Source organism: Hyperolius riggenbachi, chromosome 6 (assembly GCF_040937935.1).
Source record: "Hyperolius riggenbachi isolate aHypRig1 chromosome 6, aHypRig1.pri, whole genome shotgun sequence".
Classification (NCBI taxonomy): domain Eukaryota; kingdom Metazoa; phylum Chordata; class Amphibia; order Anura; family Hyperoliidae; genus Hyperolius; species Hyperolius riggenbachi.
In genome coordinates, this window is record NC_090651.1 from 22174526 (window position 1) to 22187205 (window position 12680).

The 12680-nt window shown below is 48.1% G+C and overlaps 1 protein-coding gene across 2 annotated transcripts in view; it reads right to left on the minus strand.

The window, feature by feature from the left end:
- The window catches only part of LRP8 (LDL receptor related protein 8), a 308337-nt gene that overhangs the window by 137129 nt on the left and 158528 nt on the right, over positions 1 to 12680 (minus strand). For both annotated transcript variants that reach the window (XM_068238989.1, XM_068238988.1), the window contains one exon: positions 9313 to 9441. In XM_068238989.1, coding sequence (XP_068095090.1) covers positions 9313 to 9441 — 129 coding nt within the window. The remainder of the gene's footprint in view (positions 1 to 9312; positions 9442 to 12680) is intronic.

Here is a 12680-nt window from a genome sequence, read left to right on the forward strand (position 1 = left end):
TCTGCTATGAGTCCAGGTACTTGAGCCAGTCGGGCGTAGTGCGCATGCACACACTCCGCCGCCAGGAGCATACTACACCTGTGCAGCACTATTGCGCAGGTGCAAAATGTTCCTGGCTGTGGGAGCGGCATGCGGCCGGACAGCGCTGACTGGCTGAATTACCAGGACTCATAGCAGAAGATCCGGGTGGTGGAGGACAGCGAGGGACTGATTAGCCTGAAGGGGGCTGGAGGAAGCCCCAGGTATGTGTAAAACTTTACTTTTCATCCGTCTCAGGTACCCTTTAATTTGTAGTCACCAAACCAAATTTTAACAACATATCAAATGATTTGATTTCATCAGCAAAGGGAGTGCATACATTTGCATAAATCAGCATCAGTGCAGAATTATTTCCATCTCATTGACCATCTCTATTGGTGACACAGCTACACATCAGGCTTTATTCTTACAGCATAGATGTTATTTAGTATATATAAGAGATTCCTGTGTACACATCATATATACAGTCACAATCAGATATGTATATCTGACCTTAAAAATATGGGGACTGCTTTATTGAAGCAGCACAAGTAACTAATTTTGATTGGTTTATTTCATTTTTGTGGACTAAGCACAGCTATTACTGTATATATACATTATTTTTAATGACTATTATCTGAGAAATAGAACATTTTATCATATTTTCTATTTTAATTACAGTTACAAATTCATTAGGAGTCGGAGTCGGAGTCGGTGCATTTTTTCCCGACTCCGACTCCGACTCCAGGCACCCAAAATTGCCCGACTCCACGACTCCGACTCCACGACTCCGACTCCACAGCCCTGCTTTTTATCTATAATATATTCCTCCTCTTCCCTTTATTTCCCTGCCTAGCTGCTTATCTGAAACTCAATCCCCTGCTCACTCGTGTTTTTATAAGCAAGGCTGAGGTGACTCGGCGATTGGAGGAGAAAAGAAAAAGAAATAAAGGGCAGAAATGACATCAGGATTTAGTCTAAACTGGGGGCAAAAGACATGGTTCCCACCAGGAACAGAATTCTCTTCATTTACTATATAACATTCACTGAAATCAAAACATGGACAGTATAATACATGTGTTATGTAAGTAGATCAAGTATTTATCTACTTATATATGTGGGGTTTGTTTTGCCTGGCATAGTATGGCTGATCCTACTCCTTTAAATTTTGACTGAGAGCCTGATTAAAAACCAAATTAATGGTGTCCTGGTTTTAACCAACCTTTAATTGTTTAATTTGATGTTCTCAGTGAATCAAATATCAATTCATTTAAATACATTGCACAGCGGGCGGCTGGATTCCAGTTACTTGCAGCTACAAGTATTGTCACCACCACGGCAAACTGCGACAGGCTCACGCTGCGATTATAGGTGGAGGGCAGGTGTGAGGGCGGAGGAGCCTGGTAGCTGCCCGTGTGTTTTCACAGCCTCACTTCTGTAATTGTACAGCGCAAACCTCTGAGGGAAAAATAATGTTTTTAATTTACAAAGCCTCACCTACCCTCTCGAGGGGGCGAAGCTGACATTTTCCCATCCCCGCGCAATCTCCACAGAAGCCGTTCTACAAAGCTCACCCTTCCCCCCACTTCAAAGACGTGAGGAGCAGGAGGCCTCTGTGATCAGACCCGCGCCTCAGAGACAGATGTGACATTAATTACGGCCTCGCAAACATCCTGACCTCTCCGCGCGCCCATAATGAAAAACTCGACGCCCTCCGTTAAAAGGAAATAAAAAGAATTGGGGAGAGAAGAGGAATCCGATCTCTCAGATCAGGCGGGCAGATCTGCAGATTGTGAGATGGCCTAAAAAAAAACCTCGAGGAACGGCTGATGCGTGAAATGACAAGGGAATTATCCGCTCCGAATCTGCCGCCGTGGCCTACGGCTCTGCAGCACCATGGAATCAAACATCGCATTAAACCGCTAGACGAGACATCAGCAATCTCCAGCGCCATAAGACAGAACGGGGCTTGAGGGGTGCTAGCGACTGAATTGAATGACGGCAAGATCTTAATAGGGATTTTTAAGGGGGATGAACCTCCATATTAACTGAAAGAAAAAAAAACATTCAATAAGAAATGACTTATTTAGCTTTGCTATCCTGTTGTTTTTAGGGATCACTGTTAGATGTAAGAGAAATGCGATATGCCACAGCTTGCATTCTCTTCCGCATGAAACATTACCACTGTGCACACTCTTTGGGAAGGGGGGAGTAGGGGGGGGGGGGGAATACAATTATTTTTTGGTCATAGTGTCCAAATCTTGTCTGAAATAGGAGCCTTCTGTCATTTGCAGGCTGAGATAAGCTTGTTACTATTTAAAAAAAAAAAAAAAAAAATACACAATCTTGCTGGCATTGCACAGTTCCGTAGGTAAAGGCACCCACACCAGGTGAGGCCCCTTTCACACTAGCAGTGTAAACCTGCGGTTGTGTTACCCTATTTTGCCGCAAGAAGCCACAATAGCAATGAAAGTCTATGGAGATTTTCACACTTATTGTGGTCTGTTGCAGTGCGCTGGAAGCATCTGAGCCCACGCAAGGGAAACAGCGCATTACCGCAAGCACTGTGCTAAATGTACGGAGCCTGGGGTAATGTAAGGCTATGGCTGACACACGTAGTGTAAACGTCAGAGCGCGGTGCGTCACGACGCGCAGACCAACGGGAATCCCAGTGATGTACTTCCTGCCCAGCAGGGAGTACCTCACTCAGCAGGGGGCGTTGCTATGCATATGACCATGTCAGTGCACTCTGCCCAGCAGGGAGTACATCACTGAGTGGGGGGCGGTGCTATGCATATGACCATGTCGCTGCACTCTGCCCAGCAGGGAGTACATCACTGAGCGTGGGGCGGTGCTATGCATATGACCATGTCAGCGCACTCTGCCCAGCAGGGAGTACATCACTGAGTGGGGGGCGTTGCTATGCATATGACCATGTCAGCGCACTCTGCCCAGCAGGGAGTACATCACTGAGCTGGGGGCGGTGCTATGCATATGATCCTGTCGGCCACTCTGCCCAGCAGGGAGTACATCACTCAGCAGGGGGCGTTGCTATGCATATGACCATGTCAGTGCACTCTGCCCAGCAGGGAGTACATCACTGAGTGGGGGGCGGTGCTATGCATATGACCATGTCGCTGCACTCTGCCCAGCAGGGAGTACATCACTGAGCGTGGGGCGGTGCTATGCATATGACCATGTCAGCGCACTCTGCCCAGCAGGGAGTACATCACTGAGCGGGGGGCGGTGCTATGCATATGACCATGTCAGCGCACTCTGCCCAGCAGGGAGTACATCACTGAGTGGGGGGCGGTGCTATGCATATGACCATGTCAGTGCACTCTGCCCAGCAGGGAGTACATCACTGAGCGGGGGGCGGTGCTATGCATATGACCATGTCAGTGCACTCTGCCCAGCAGGGAGTACATCACTGTGCGGGGGGCGGTGCTATGCATATGACCATGTCAGCGCACTCTTCTGTCCAGCAGGGAGTACATCACTGAGCGGGGGGCGGTGCTATGCATATGACCATGTCAGTGCACTCTGCCCAGCAGGGAGTACATCACTGAGTGGGGGGCGGTGCTATGCATATGACCATGTCAGCGCACTCTGCCCAGCAGGGAGTACATCACTGAGCGGGGGGCGGTGCTATGCATATGACCATGTCAGTGCACTCTGTCCAGCAGGGAGTACATCACTGAGCGGGGGGCGGTGCTATGCATATGACCATGTCAGTGCACTCTGCCCAGCAGGGAGTACATCACTGAGTGGGGGGCGGTGCTATGCATATGACCATGTCAGTGCACTCTGCCCAGCAGGGAGTACCTCACTGAGTGGGGGGCGGTGCTATGCATATGACCATGTCAGTGCACTCTGCCCAGCAGGGAGTACATCACTGAGCGTGGGGAGGTGCTATGCATATGACCATGTCAGCGCACTCTGCCCAGCAGGGAGTACATCACTGAGCTGGGGGCGGTGCTATGCATATGATCCTGTCGGCCCACTCTGCCCAGCAGGGAGTACATCACTGAGCGGGGGGCGGTGCTATGCATATGACCATGTCAGCGCACTCTTCTGTCCAGCAGGGAGTACATCACTGAGCGGGGGGCGGTGCTATGCATATGACCATGTCAGTGCACTCTGCCCAGCAGGGAGTACATCACTGAGTGGGGGGCGGTGCTATGCATATGACCATGTCAGTGCACTCTGCCCAGCAGGGAGTACCTCACTGAGTGGGGGGCGGTGCTATGCATATGACCATGTCAGTGCACTCTGCCCAGCAGGGAGTACATCACTGAGCGTGGGGAGGTGCTATGCATATGACCATGTCAGCGCACTCTGCCCAGCAGGGAGTACATCACTGAGCTGGGGGCGGTGCTATGCATATGATCCTGTCGGCCCACTCTGCCCAGCAGGGAGTACATCACTGAGCGGGGGGCGGTGCTATGCATATGACCATGTCAGCGCACTCTTCTGTCCAGCAGGGAGTACATCACTGAGCGGGGGGTGGTGCTATGCATATGACCATGTCAGCACACTGCCTAGCAGGGAGTACATCAGTGAGCGGGGGGCGGTGCTATGCATATGACCATGTCAGCGCACTCTGCCCAGCAGGGAGTACATCACTGAGTGGGGGGCGGTGCTATGCATATGACCATGTCAGTGCACTCTGCCCAGCAGGGAGTACATCACTGAGCGGGGGGCGGTGCTATGCATATGACCATGTCAGTGCACTCTGCCCAGCAGGGAGTACATCACTGAGCGGGGGGCGGTGCTATGCATATGACCATGTCAGCGCACTCTTCTGTCCAGCAGGGAGTACATCACTGAGCGGGGGGCGGTGCTATGCATATGACCATGTCAGCGCACTCTGCCCAGCAGGGAGTACATCACTGAGTGGGGGGCGGTGCTATGCATATGACCATGTCAGCGCACTCTGCCCAGCAGGGAGTACATCACTGAGCGGGGGGCGGTGCTATGCATATGACCATGTCAGTGCACTCTGTCCAGCAGGGAGTACATCACTGAGCGGGGGGCGGTGCTATGCATATGACCATGTCAGTGCACTCTGCCCAGCAGGGAGTACATCACTGAGTGGGGGGCGGTGCTATGCATATGACCATGTCAGTGCACTCTGCCCAGCAGGGAGTACCTCACTGAGTGGGGGGCGGTGCTATGCATATGACCATGTCAGTGCACTCTGCCCAGCAGGGAGTACATCACTGAGCGTGGGGAGGTGCTATGCATATGACCATGTCAGCGCACTCTGCCCAGCAGGGAGTACATCACTGAGCTGGGGGCGGTGCTATGCATATGATCCTGTCGGCCCACTCTGCCCAGCAGGGAGTACATCACTGAGCGGGGGGCGGTGCTATGCATATGACCATGTCAGCGCACTCTTCTGTCCAGCAGGGAGTACATCACTGAGCGGGGGGCGGTGCTATGCATATGACCATGTCAGTGCACTCTGCCCAGCAGGGAGTACATCACTGAGTGGGGGGCGGTGCTATGCATATGACCATGTCAGTGCACTCTGCCCAGCAGGGAGTACCTCACTGAGTGGGGGGCGGTGCTATGCATATGACCATGTCAGTGCACTCTGCCCAGCAGGGAGTACATCACTGAGCGTGGGGAGGTGCTATGCATATGACCATGTCAGCGCACTCTGCCCAGCAGGGAGTACATCACTGAGCTGGGGGCGGTGCTATGCATATGATCCTGTCGGCCCACTCTGCCCAGCAGGGAGTACATCACTGAGCGGGGGGCGGTGCTATGCATATGACCATGTCAGCGCACTCTTCTGTCCAGCAGGGAGTACATCACTGAGCGGGGGGTGGTGCTATGCATATGACCATGTCAGCACACTGCCCAGCAGGGAGTACATCAGTGAGCGGGGGGCGGTGCTATGCATATGACCATGTCAGCGCACTCTGCCCAGCAGGGAGTACATCACTGAGCGGGGGGCGGTGCTATGCATATGATCCTGTCGGCCCACTCTGCCAAGCAGGGAGTACATCACTGAGCGGGGGGCGGTGCTATGCATATGATCCTGTCGGCCCACTCTGCCCAGCAGGGAGTACATCACTGAGCGGGGGGCGGTGCTATGCATATGACCATGTCAGCGCACTCTGCCCAGCAGGGAGTACATCACGGAGAGGGGGGCGGTGCTATGCATATGACCATGTCGCTGCACTCTGCCGCTGGATCATGCAATTGTCATTTTTTGCGTTGCGGTGGGATGTCGCAGGAGCTTGCATCCCAACGCAACACAAAAAATAGGTGTAAAACCGGCCTATATAGAAAACTATTTTAGAAAAATTATATGTTTACATATATTTTGGGGGCACTGTTTTTTGCAATGCTTTTCTTTTTGGATGTTACTGTAATAAATTGAGTCGTATTGCGCGGCTTCCAGCACTGAGCTACACACAGAAGTCACGGAAAGCTGTAATCAGGCATCAGTAAATTAAACCACCCGCCGAGCGGTTACCGGCTCATTGACTGAAGCCGCTCACAGACGCAAGATAGAGATCTACAGAAACGTTCTGCGAAAAAGCGGGAGTCTGTCACGGGGAGAGCTGAAGGGGAAATATTGGTATCAGGATGAGAGCAGCGATTTGCCAACTTTAAGATTCAAAGAGTAAAACTTTTCCTATCTCCTTCACACTCGCATCCGATGTGCTGAACATAATCCGAAAATGCACAACGTCTATACATCAGAAAGAGGTAGCGAGATTGAATTCCCCCTTCCTAAATCTCTATACAGACTTCTGAAGTCTAATGTATGGAAGTGCTTTATAAGATTATATCGGGTAAACAGGATGAGAGTGTGGAGAGGAGATTTCAGTTTTTTGGAAGTTTACTCTTTCAGAGTTAGATGACAAACTGCACGTTTTATAGACCAGCTAAGAAGCTATTGTGGCTCTCTCAAGTCACAACAATATGGAAATATGGAAAGTGGTTGTTGAGCTCGTAGCACTTCTTTTTTTGACTTCAGATGGGACTTAAAGGAGTTCTTTAAAGTTTAGAAAAAAAAAAAAAAAGGTTTAACTTACCTGGGGCTTCTACCGGCCCCTGCAGACATCCTGTCCTGTGCCAGCCCTTAAAGAGAAACTCCGACCAAAAATTTAACTTTATCCCAGTCAGTAGCTGATACCCCCTTTTACATGAGAAATCTATTCCTTTTCACAAACAGATCATCAGGGGGCGCTATATGACTGATATTGTGGTGAAACCCCTCCCACATTTAACCCCTCCCACAAGAAAAGTTCGAATTTTTGTGGGAAATAGCTGTTTACAGCTGCTTCCAACTGCCAAAAACCATGCAGCAGCTACATCACCTGCCAACAGTAAAATGTTCACTGGAGTTCCTCTTTAAATCCCCCGGAGCAGGTCACTTTCCCTTTCTTCATCTAACTAGGCGAACGCCACTGCGCCTGCGTCCTCGCTCACGTTGCCGGGAGTGTCCTGCGCAGGTGCAGTGGTGGTCGTCTAGCTGGACGAAAGAAAGGGAAAGTGACTCGCACCGGGAGACATGAGGATTCTTGAATACGGACGCGGGCACAGGACGTATGCAGGGTCACAGGTAAAGGTAAGTGAAACTTTTTTTCTTTTTTGTTTAAAGGTTAAAGAACCCCTTTAAAGAAAACCTTTAAAAACATTAGCAGCAAAGAAAAGTAAAAGTCTCATATTGTTTTCCAGTACAGGCAGAGTTAAAAAAACTTCAGTTGTCATCTATGCAAAAGGGATTCTCTAAACTCTTAGACCCACTGAGTAAATACAGTCCTATTTTCTGAAGCACTTTAACAGCCAAGAAACAGCAAGAGACAGCTACAGATAAGGTTTTACTGCAGGAAAGTCCAAAAGGTCATTATTTCTGTTTTGTTTTATAGCTTAAAAGACAGAGTGTGGTTTCTAAACTGCAAATATGACAAAATGATGCAATGTTATAAAAAAAAACAAAAAAACTGTATAACTGTAAATAAAAATATGAGACTTTTTTTTGCTACTAATGTTCCACTCATTATCCGTACTACACATAGAATTCCTTAGATCATAAGATTTCTTTTTCACTTCAGGTTTGCTTTCATCAAGCTACTCTTTAATCATTCACTCCCGGAATCTGATTGGCCCTGTGAAATGTTTTGGCTCAGCTCCCTCTGATTCCATTCCGCGTAAATAAAAAAATCTTTGGTAAAGTCAAACTCAAAGCTCATTTCTTGTGCTGTGCTCTGTCTTCTGCGGTTATTACACAGGAAGACTGGCCACACCGGGTCCGAGTGTAGATTCAAAAAGGGGGCCGTGATAATTTGGGCGCTGTAGAAAGCGGAAGTGGAATATCACTAAAATTACTATTTAATTCCAATAGTAAAATATCAGTAGTTATTACCAATATTTTAAGTGTGGTTTGCCTTCTTAAACCAGAAGGAATTTGTGATAATTCAGGTTAAAGTGAACATCTGTGGTTACCCACAATGCACCGCTAGTGAATATGCAAATTATCTTTTTGCCACTGAAGCCAAGCTTGCATCTAGAACCCCTGGTGTCTAGCAAGCCTATAACTTTAAATTTTAGTAGGAGGGATTTTCCGTCTCTAAGTCCCCTATACCTTCCTTGTGGTTTTTGGTCACTCCGAGCTGCTTGGTTACGGTGTTGTACCAATATTTTACAAACGCCTAACCATGTTCTTTCTCAAATCCTCCCTATACTGATGCCTAACCGATCCCCCCACCCCCCCCCCCCCCCCACTGCCTAACCCCAATTCTTCTCCCACACAAGCCCTCGCCTAACCAATGTCGAATCCTAGCTAACCCCCTTGCTGCCGAATTCCCTGATAGTCGTGCCTAACCTATTCTCACACAACCCTCATCTATCGACCCCCCCAACCTTAAACATCCCACCCCCTCCACTCCCCGGCAATCCCTGACGATATCCATGGTTATCCGCTGTGGAAGTTTGGATGCAGACATTTGCCACCATTTCAATAGCCGTAAATAGCGGCTATATGTGGAAATGTGGGCGCTAGAGGTGCCCAATAAAATAAAGGGCAAACCCAGCGAGCCCCGGTGCCAACATTTCCAGCCAATTGTGGCGTCCAAACTTCTGCCACGCCTCCAGCACTCAATCAACCTGAATCGCTGATGGATGAATCATGCTCTTTATTCCAGCCAGTCAGACTCCAGGACTCTAAGCCGAGCTGTGAGAATGACGGCTGTAGCGTGAGTGGAAGTGTTTCCTTTAGCAGAGTCTCCGTACATCAGCCCTGCATACTGAGCGACCCCTGCTGGTACTCACTGTAACTGCAGGTGGCCTTGGACTCGTCGCTCCCATCAGGACACTCCTCCTCGCCGTCACACTTCCACCGGGCCTGGATACAGTGCCCATTGTCACAGGTGAAGTCAGTCTCCGCACAGGTGGCTTTAGCTGCAGAGAGAAGACAAGATGCACAGAGGGTTACAATGGATTACCATCATACACATTCGCTCTCTAAAGCATACATGTCTAAATATGACCTGTGGGGTGTTTGCATTAGGGAGTGATGCCCTAGATCACCTGATAAGCTATATGCGGGAAGGAGGGCAAAGCAATAGACACAAGGGAAGTGGGGGGGGGGGGAGCACTAGAAACCAGGGAACTGTATAGGACAGGAACAGGGGGCCACCAGACACCAGGGAACTGGATAAGAGAGGGAGGGGGCCACCAGGGAACTGTATAGGGGAGGGAGGCCACCACCAGACACCAGGGAACTGTAAAGGGGAGGGAGGTCACCACAAGACACCAGGGAACTGGATAGGGGAGGGAGGGGGCCACCAGACACCAGGGAACTGGATAAGAGAGGGAGGGGGCCACCAGACACCAGGGAACTGTATAGGGGAGGGAGGTCACCACAAGACACCAGGGAACTGGATAGGGGAGGGAGGGGGCCACCAGACACCAGGGAACTGGATAAGGGAGGGAGGGGGAGACCACCAGACACCAGGGTACTGTATAGGGGGGGGGGGGGGGGGGAAGACCACCAGACACCAGGGAACTGTATAGGGGAGGGATGGGGCCACCAGACACCAAGGAACAGTATAAGAGAGGGAGGTCACCACAAGACATTGAGGTTGCCCACAACTTGGTCCCAGTGGTCAATTTCGGCCCATTTTATATTAGAGTTTGACACCCGCTGGTTTAAAGGATGCTTCTTCCTAAATCTCTTTACTCACACAAAAATGAGGAACAATACAAAACAGACATCAAATATGAACCCTAAAGTCCAATATGTAGAGAAAACCTCCTTTATTGATATCATTGTTCATTACTGAATATGGTTATTGCTTAGGATTCAAGCCCATAAATGACCAGCCAAGGATCTGACAGAGAATAAAGACAAAACATAATCTAACATGGAAGCATTCAGCTCTGCAAGGCCTATTACAATCAACAGCACAGTCAGGTTTTAACTAAATGCATTTCATGAAACATAATTCACTTCCTCAGGAGTAACCGATTGAGGCCTTCTGGTAATAAGTTCTGATTACAAGCACTTCCTTTTGCTGTCACAAAAAGCAGGAGGAGTCAAGGATTGGTTAATCCAACCCACCATGGGAGTAATTCAATTTCTTTTATGACTTCAGCGATACTTTAATAAAAGGGAAGGGGTGGGGGAGAGAGGGAACAACAAACAAAAAAAGAACAAAGCCATGCTAATAATATAAAAGAGGCACTGTAGTGACATATAGTAGAATGCAGTAGATTACAGGTAGTCCCCGACTTAAAGAGAACCTGTACTGAGTAAAATTTAAAATAAACACATGAGGTAACTTCAAATGAACATTACATAGTTACCTTGCCATCAGTTCCTCTCAGAAGTGCACAATTTTCTTCTGACAACAATCCCTTCCAGTTCTGACAAAATGTTGTCAGAACTGAAATATATCAGTTGCTGTCAGTTATATATCAGTTGCTGTCATTTATAGCTGAGTGGACAACTGATGTGGCCGGTAATGTTCATGTTTCCCTATGGCTCAAGTGGACGATGTTACAGTTTAACAGTGTGCTGATCAGAAAGCTGTTCTGGGGTAATGGCCATTTTCAAAATGGAGGACGGAGAATTCTATTGATCACAGAGGACAAACAGGATGCAGTAGAGGAGAAAGAGATTGAGGAAAGGACTACATGGAAGGGAAGTATGACTTGTGTATGCTTATTTTGACTTTTAATTTTCAGTTCAGGTTTTCTTTAAGCACATCCAATTTATGTACAACCTGCAGATACAAACCTGAAAATGTGAAGCTTGATTATGTGGGAACAAGTGAAAGCATTTTTTTTCCCAAAAAGACCTTACAGTTTTTGAGAAAATCAATTGTAAAAAATGTTTTTTAAACAGGTAAAATGAGGTTTTGCTGTGCTACACTGGGGGCACAGGGGGGCATAGAGGAGGTACAGGGGCTACACTGGGGGCACAGGGGGGCATAGAGGAGGTACAGGGGACAGAGATGGAAGGGTTTCGCCTTATGGACAGATTCAGGTTAAGGAAGAACCTGCAGTCCCTATCTTGGTCCCCGGGACTACCTGTATTCAGGATACCCACTTTTCCATTAATGTTTCTGGTTTCAGCATCAAAAACACTTCCTATATCCATACAGTATATTGCTGTATATTGGGAGGTAGCTCCGCCCTCCCAGTGATGCTTAGCCTAGGCTGATGAGCTGTGCGGAATACTCCTTGCAAAGCATTCTTGGAATCCAGGGCCCATATGCATATGCATTTTTCTCTTAAAGGGACTCCGAGCACCTCTCATGGGCATGCCTTTAAGCCAGACAACTTCCAACAAAGTCATGCTATGACCTCTCTGGAAGAGCCTCTTGCAATGGCCATGCGTGTCACTTCCTCTACCTGCTTCATTCAGTGATGCACTTCTCTAACAGAGAAGACAGGGGTGACCCGGGAATCATAACATAGCCAAGATGGCAGCCGCGATTTTTAAATATATATAATAATAATATAATAATAATAATAATAATATTATATATAATACAGCGGAGGAAATAATTATTTGACCCCTCACTGATTTTGTAAGTTTGTCCAATGACAAAGAAATGAAAAGTCTCAGAACAGTATTATTTCAATGGTAGGTTTATTTTAACAGTGGCAGATAGCACAGCAAAAGGAAAATCGAAAAAAATAACCTTAAATAAAAGATAGCAACTGATTTGCATTTCATTGAGTAAAATAAGTTTTTGAACCCTCTAACAATAAAAGACTTAATACTTAGTGGAAAAACCCTTGTTTGCAAGCACAGAGGTCAAACGTTTCTTGTAATTGATGACCAAGTTTGCGAACATTTTAGGAGGAATGTTGGTCCACTCCTCTTTGCAGATCATCTCTAAATCCCTAAGGTTTCCAGACTGTCTCTGTGTAACTCTGAGCTTGAGCTCCCTCCATAGGTTTTCCATTGGATTAAGGTCCGGAGACTGACTAGGCCACTCCATGACATTAATGTGCTTCTTCTTGAGCCACTCCTTTGTTGCCTTTGCTGTATGTTTTGGGTCATTGTCGTGCTGGAACACCCATCCACGACCCATTTTCAGTTTCCTGGCAGAGGGAAGGAGGTTGTTGTTCAGGATTTCACGATACATGGCTCCGTCCATTTTCCCGTTAATGCGATTAAGTTGTCC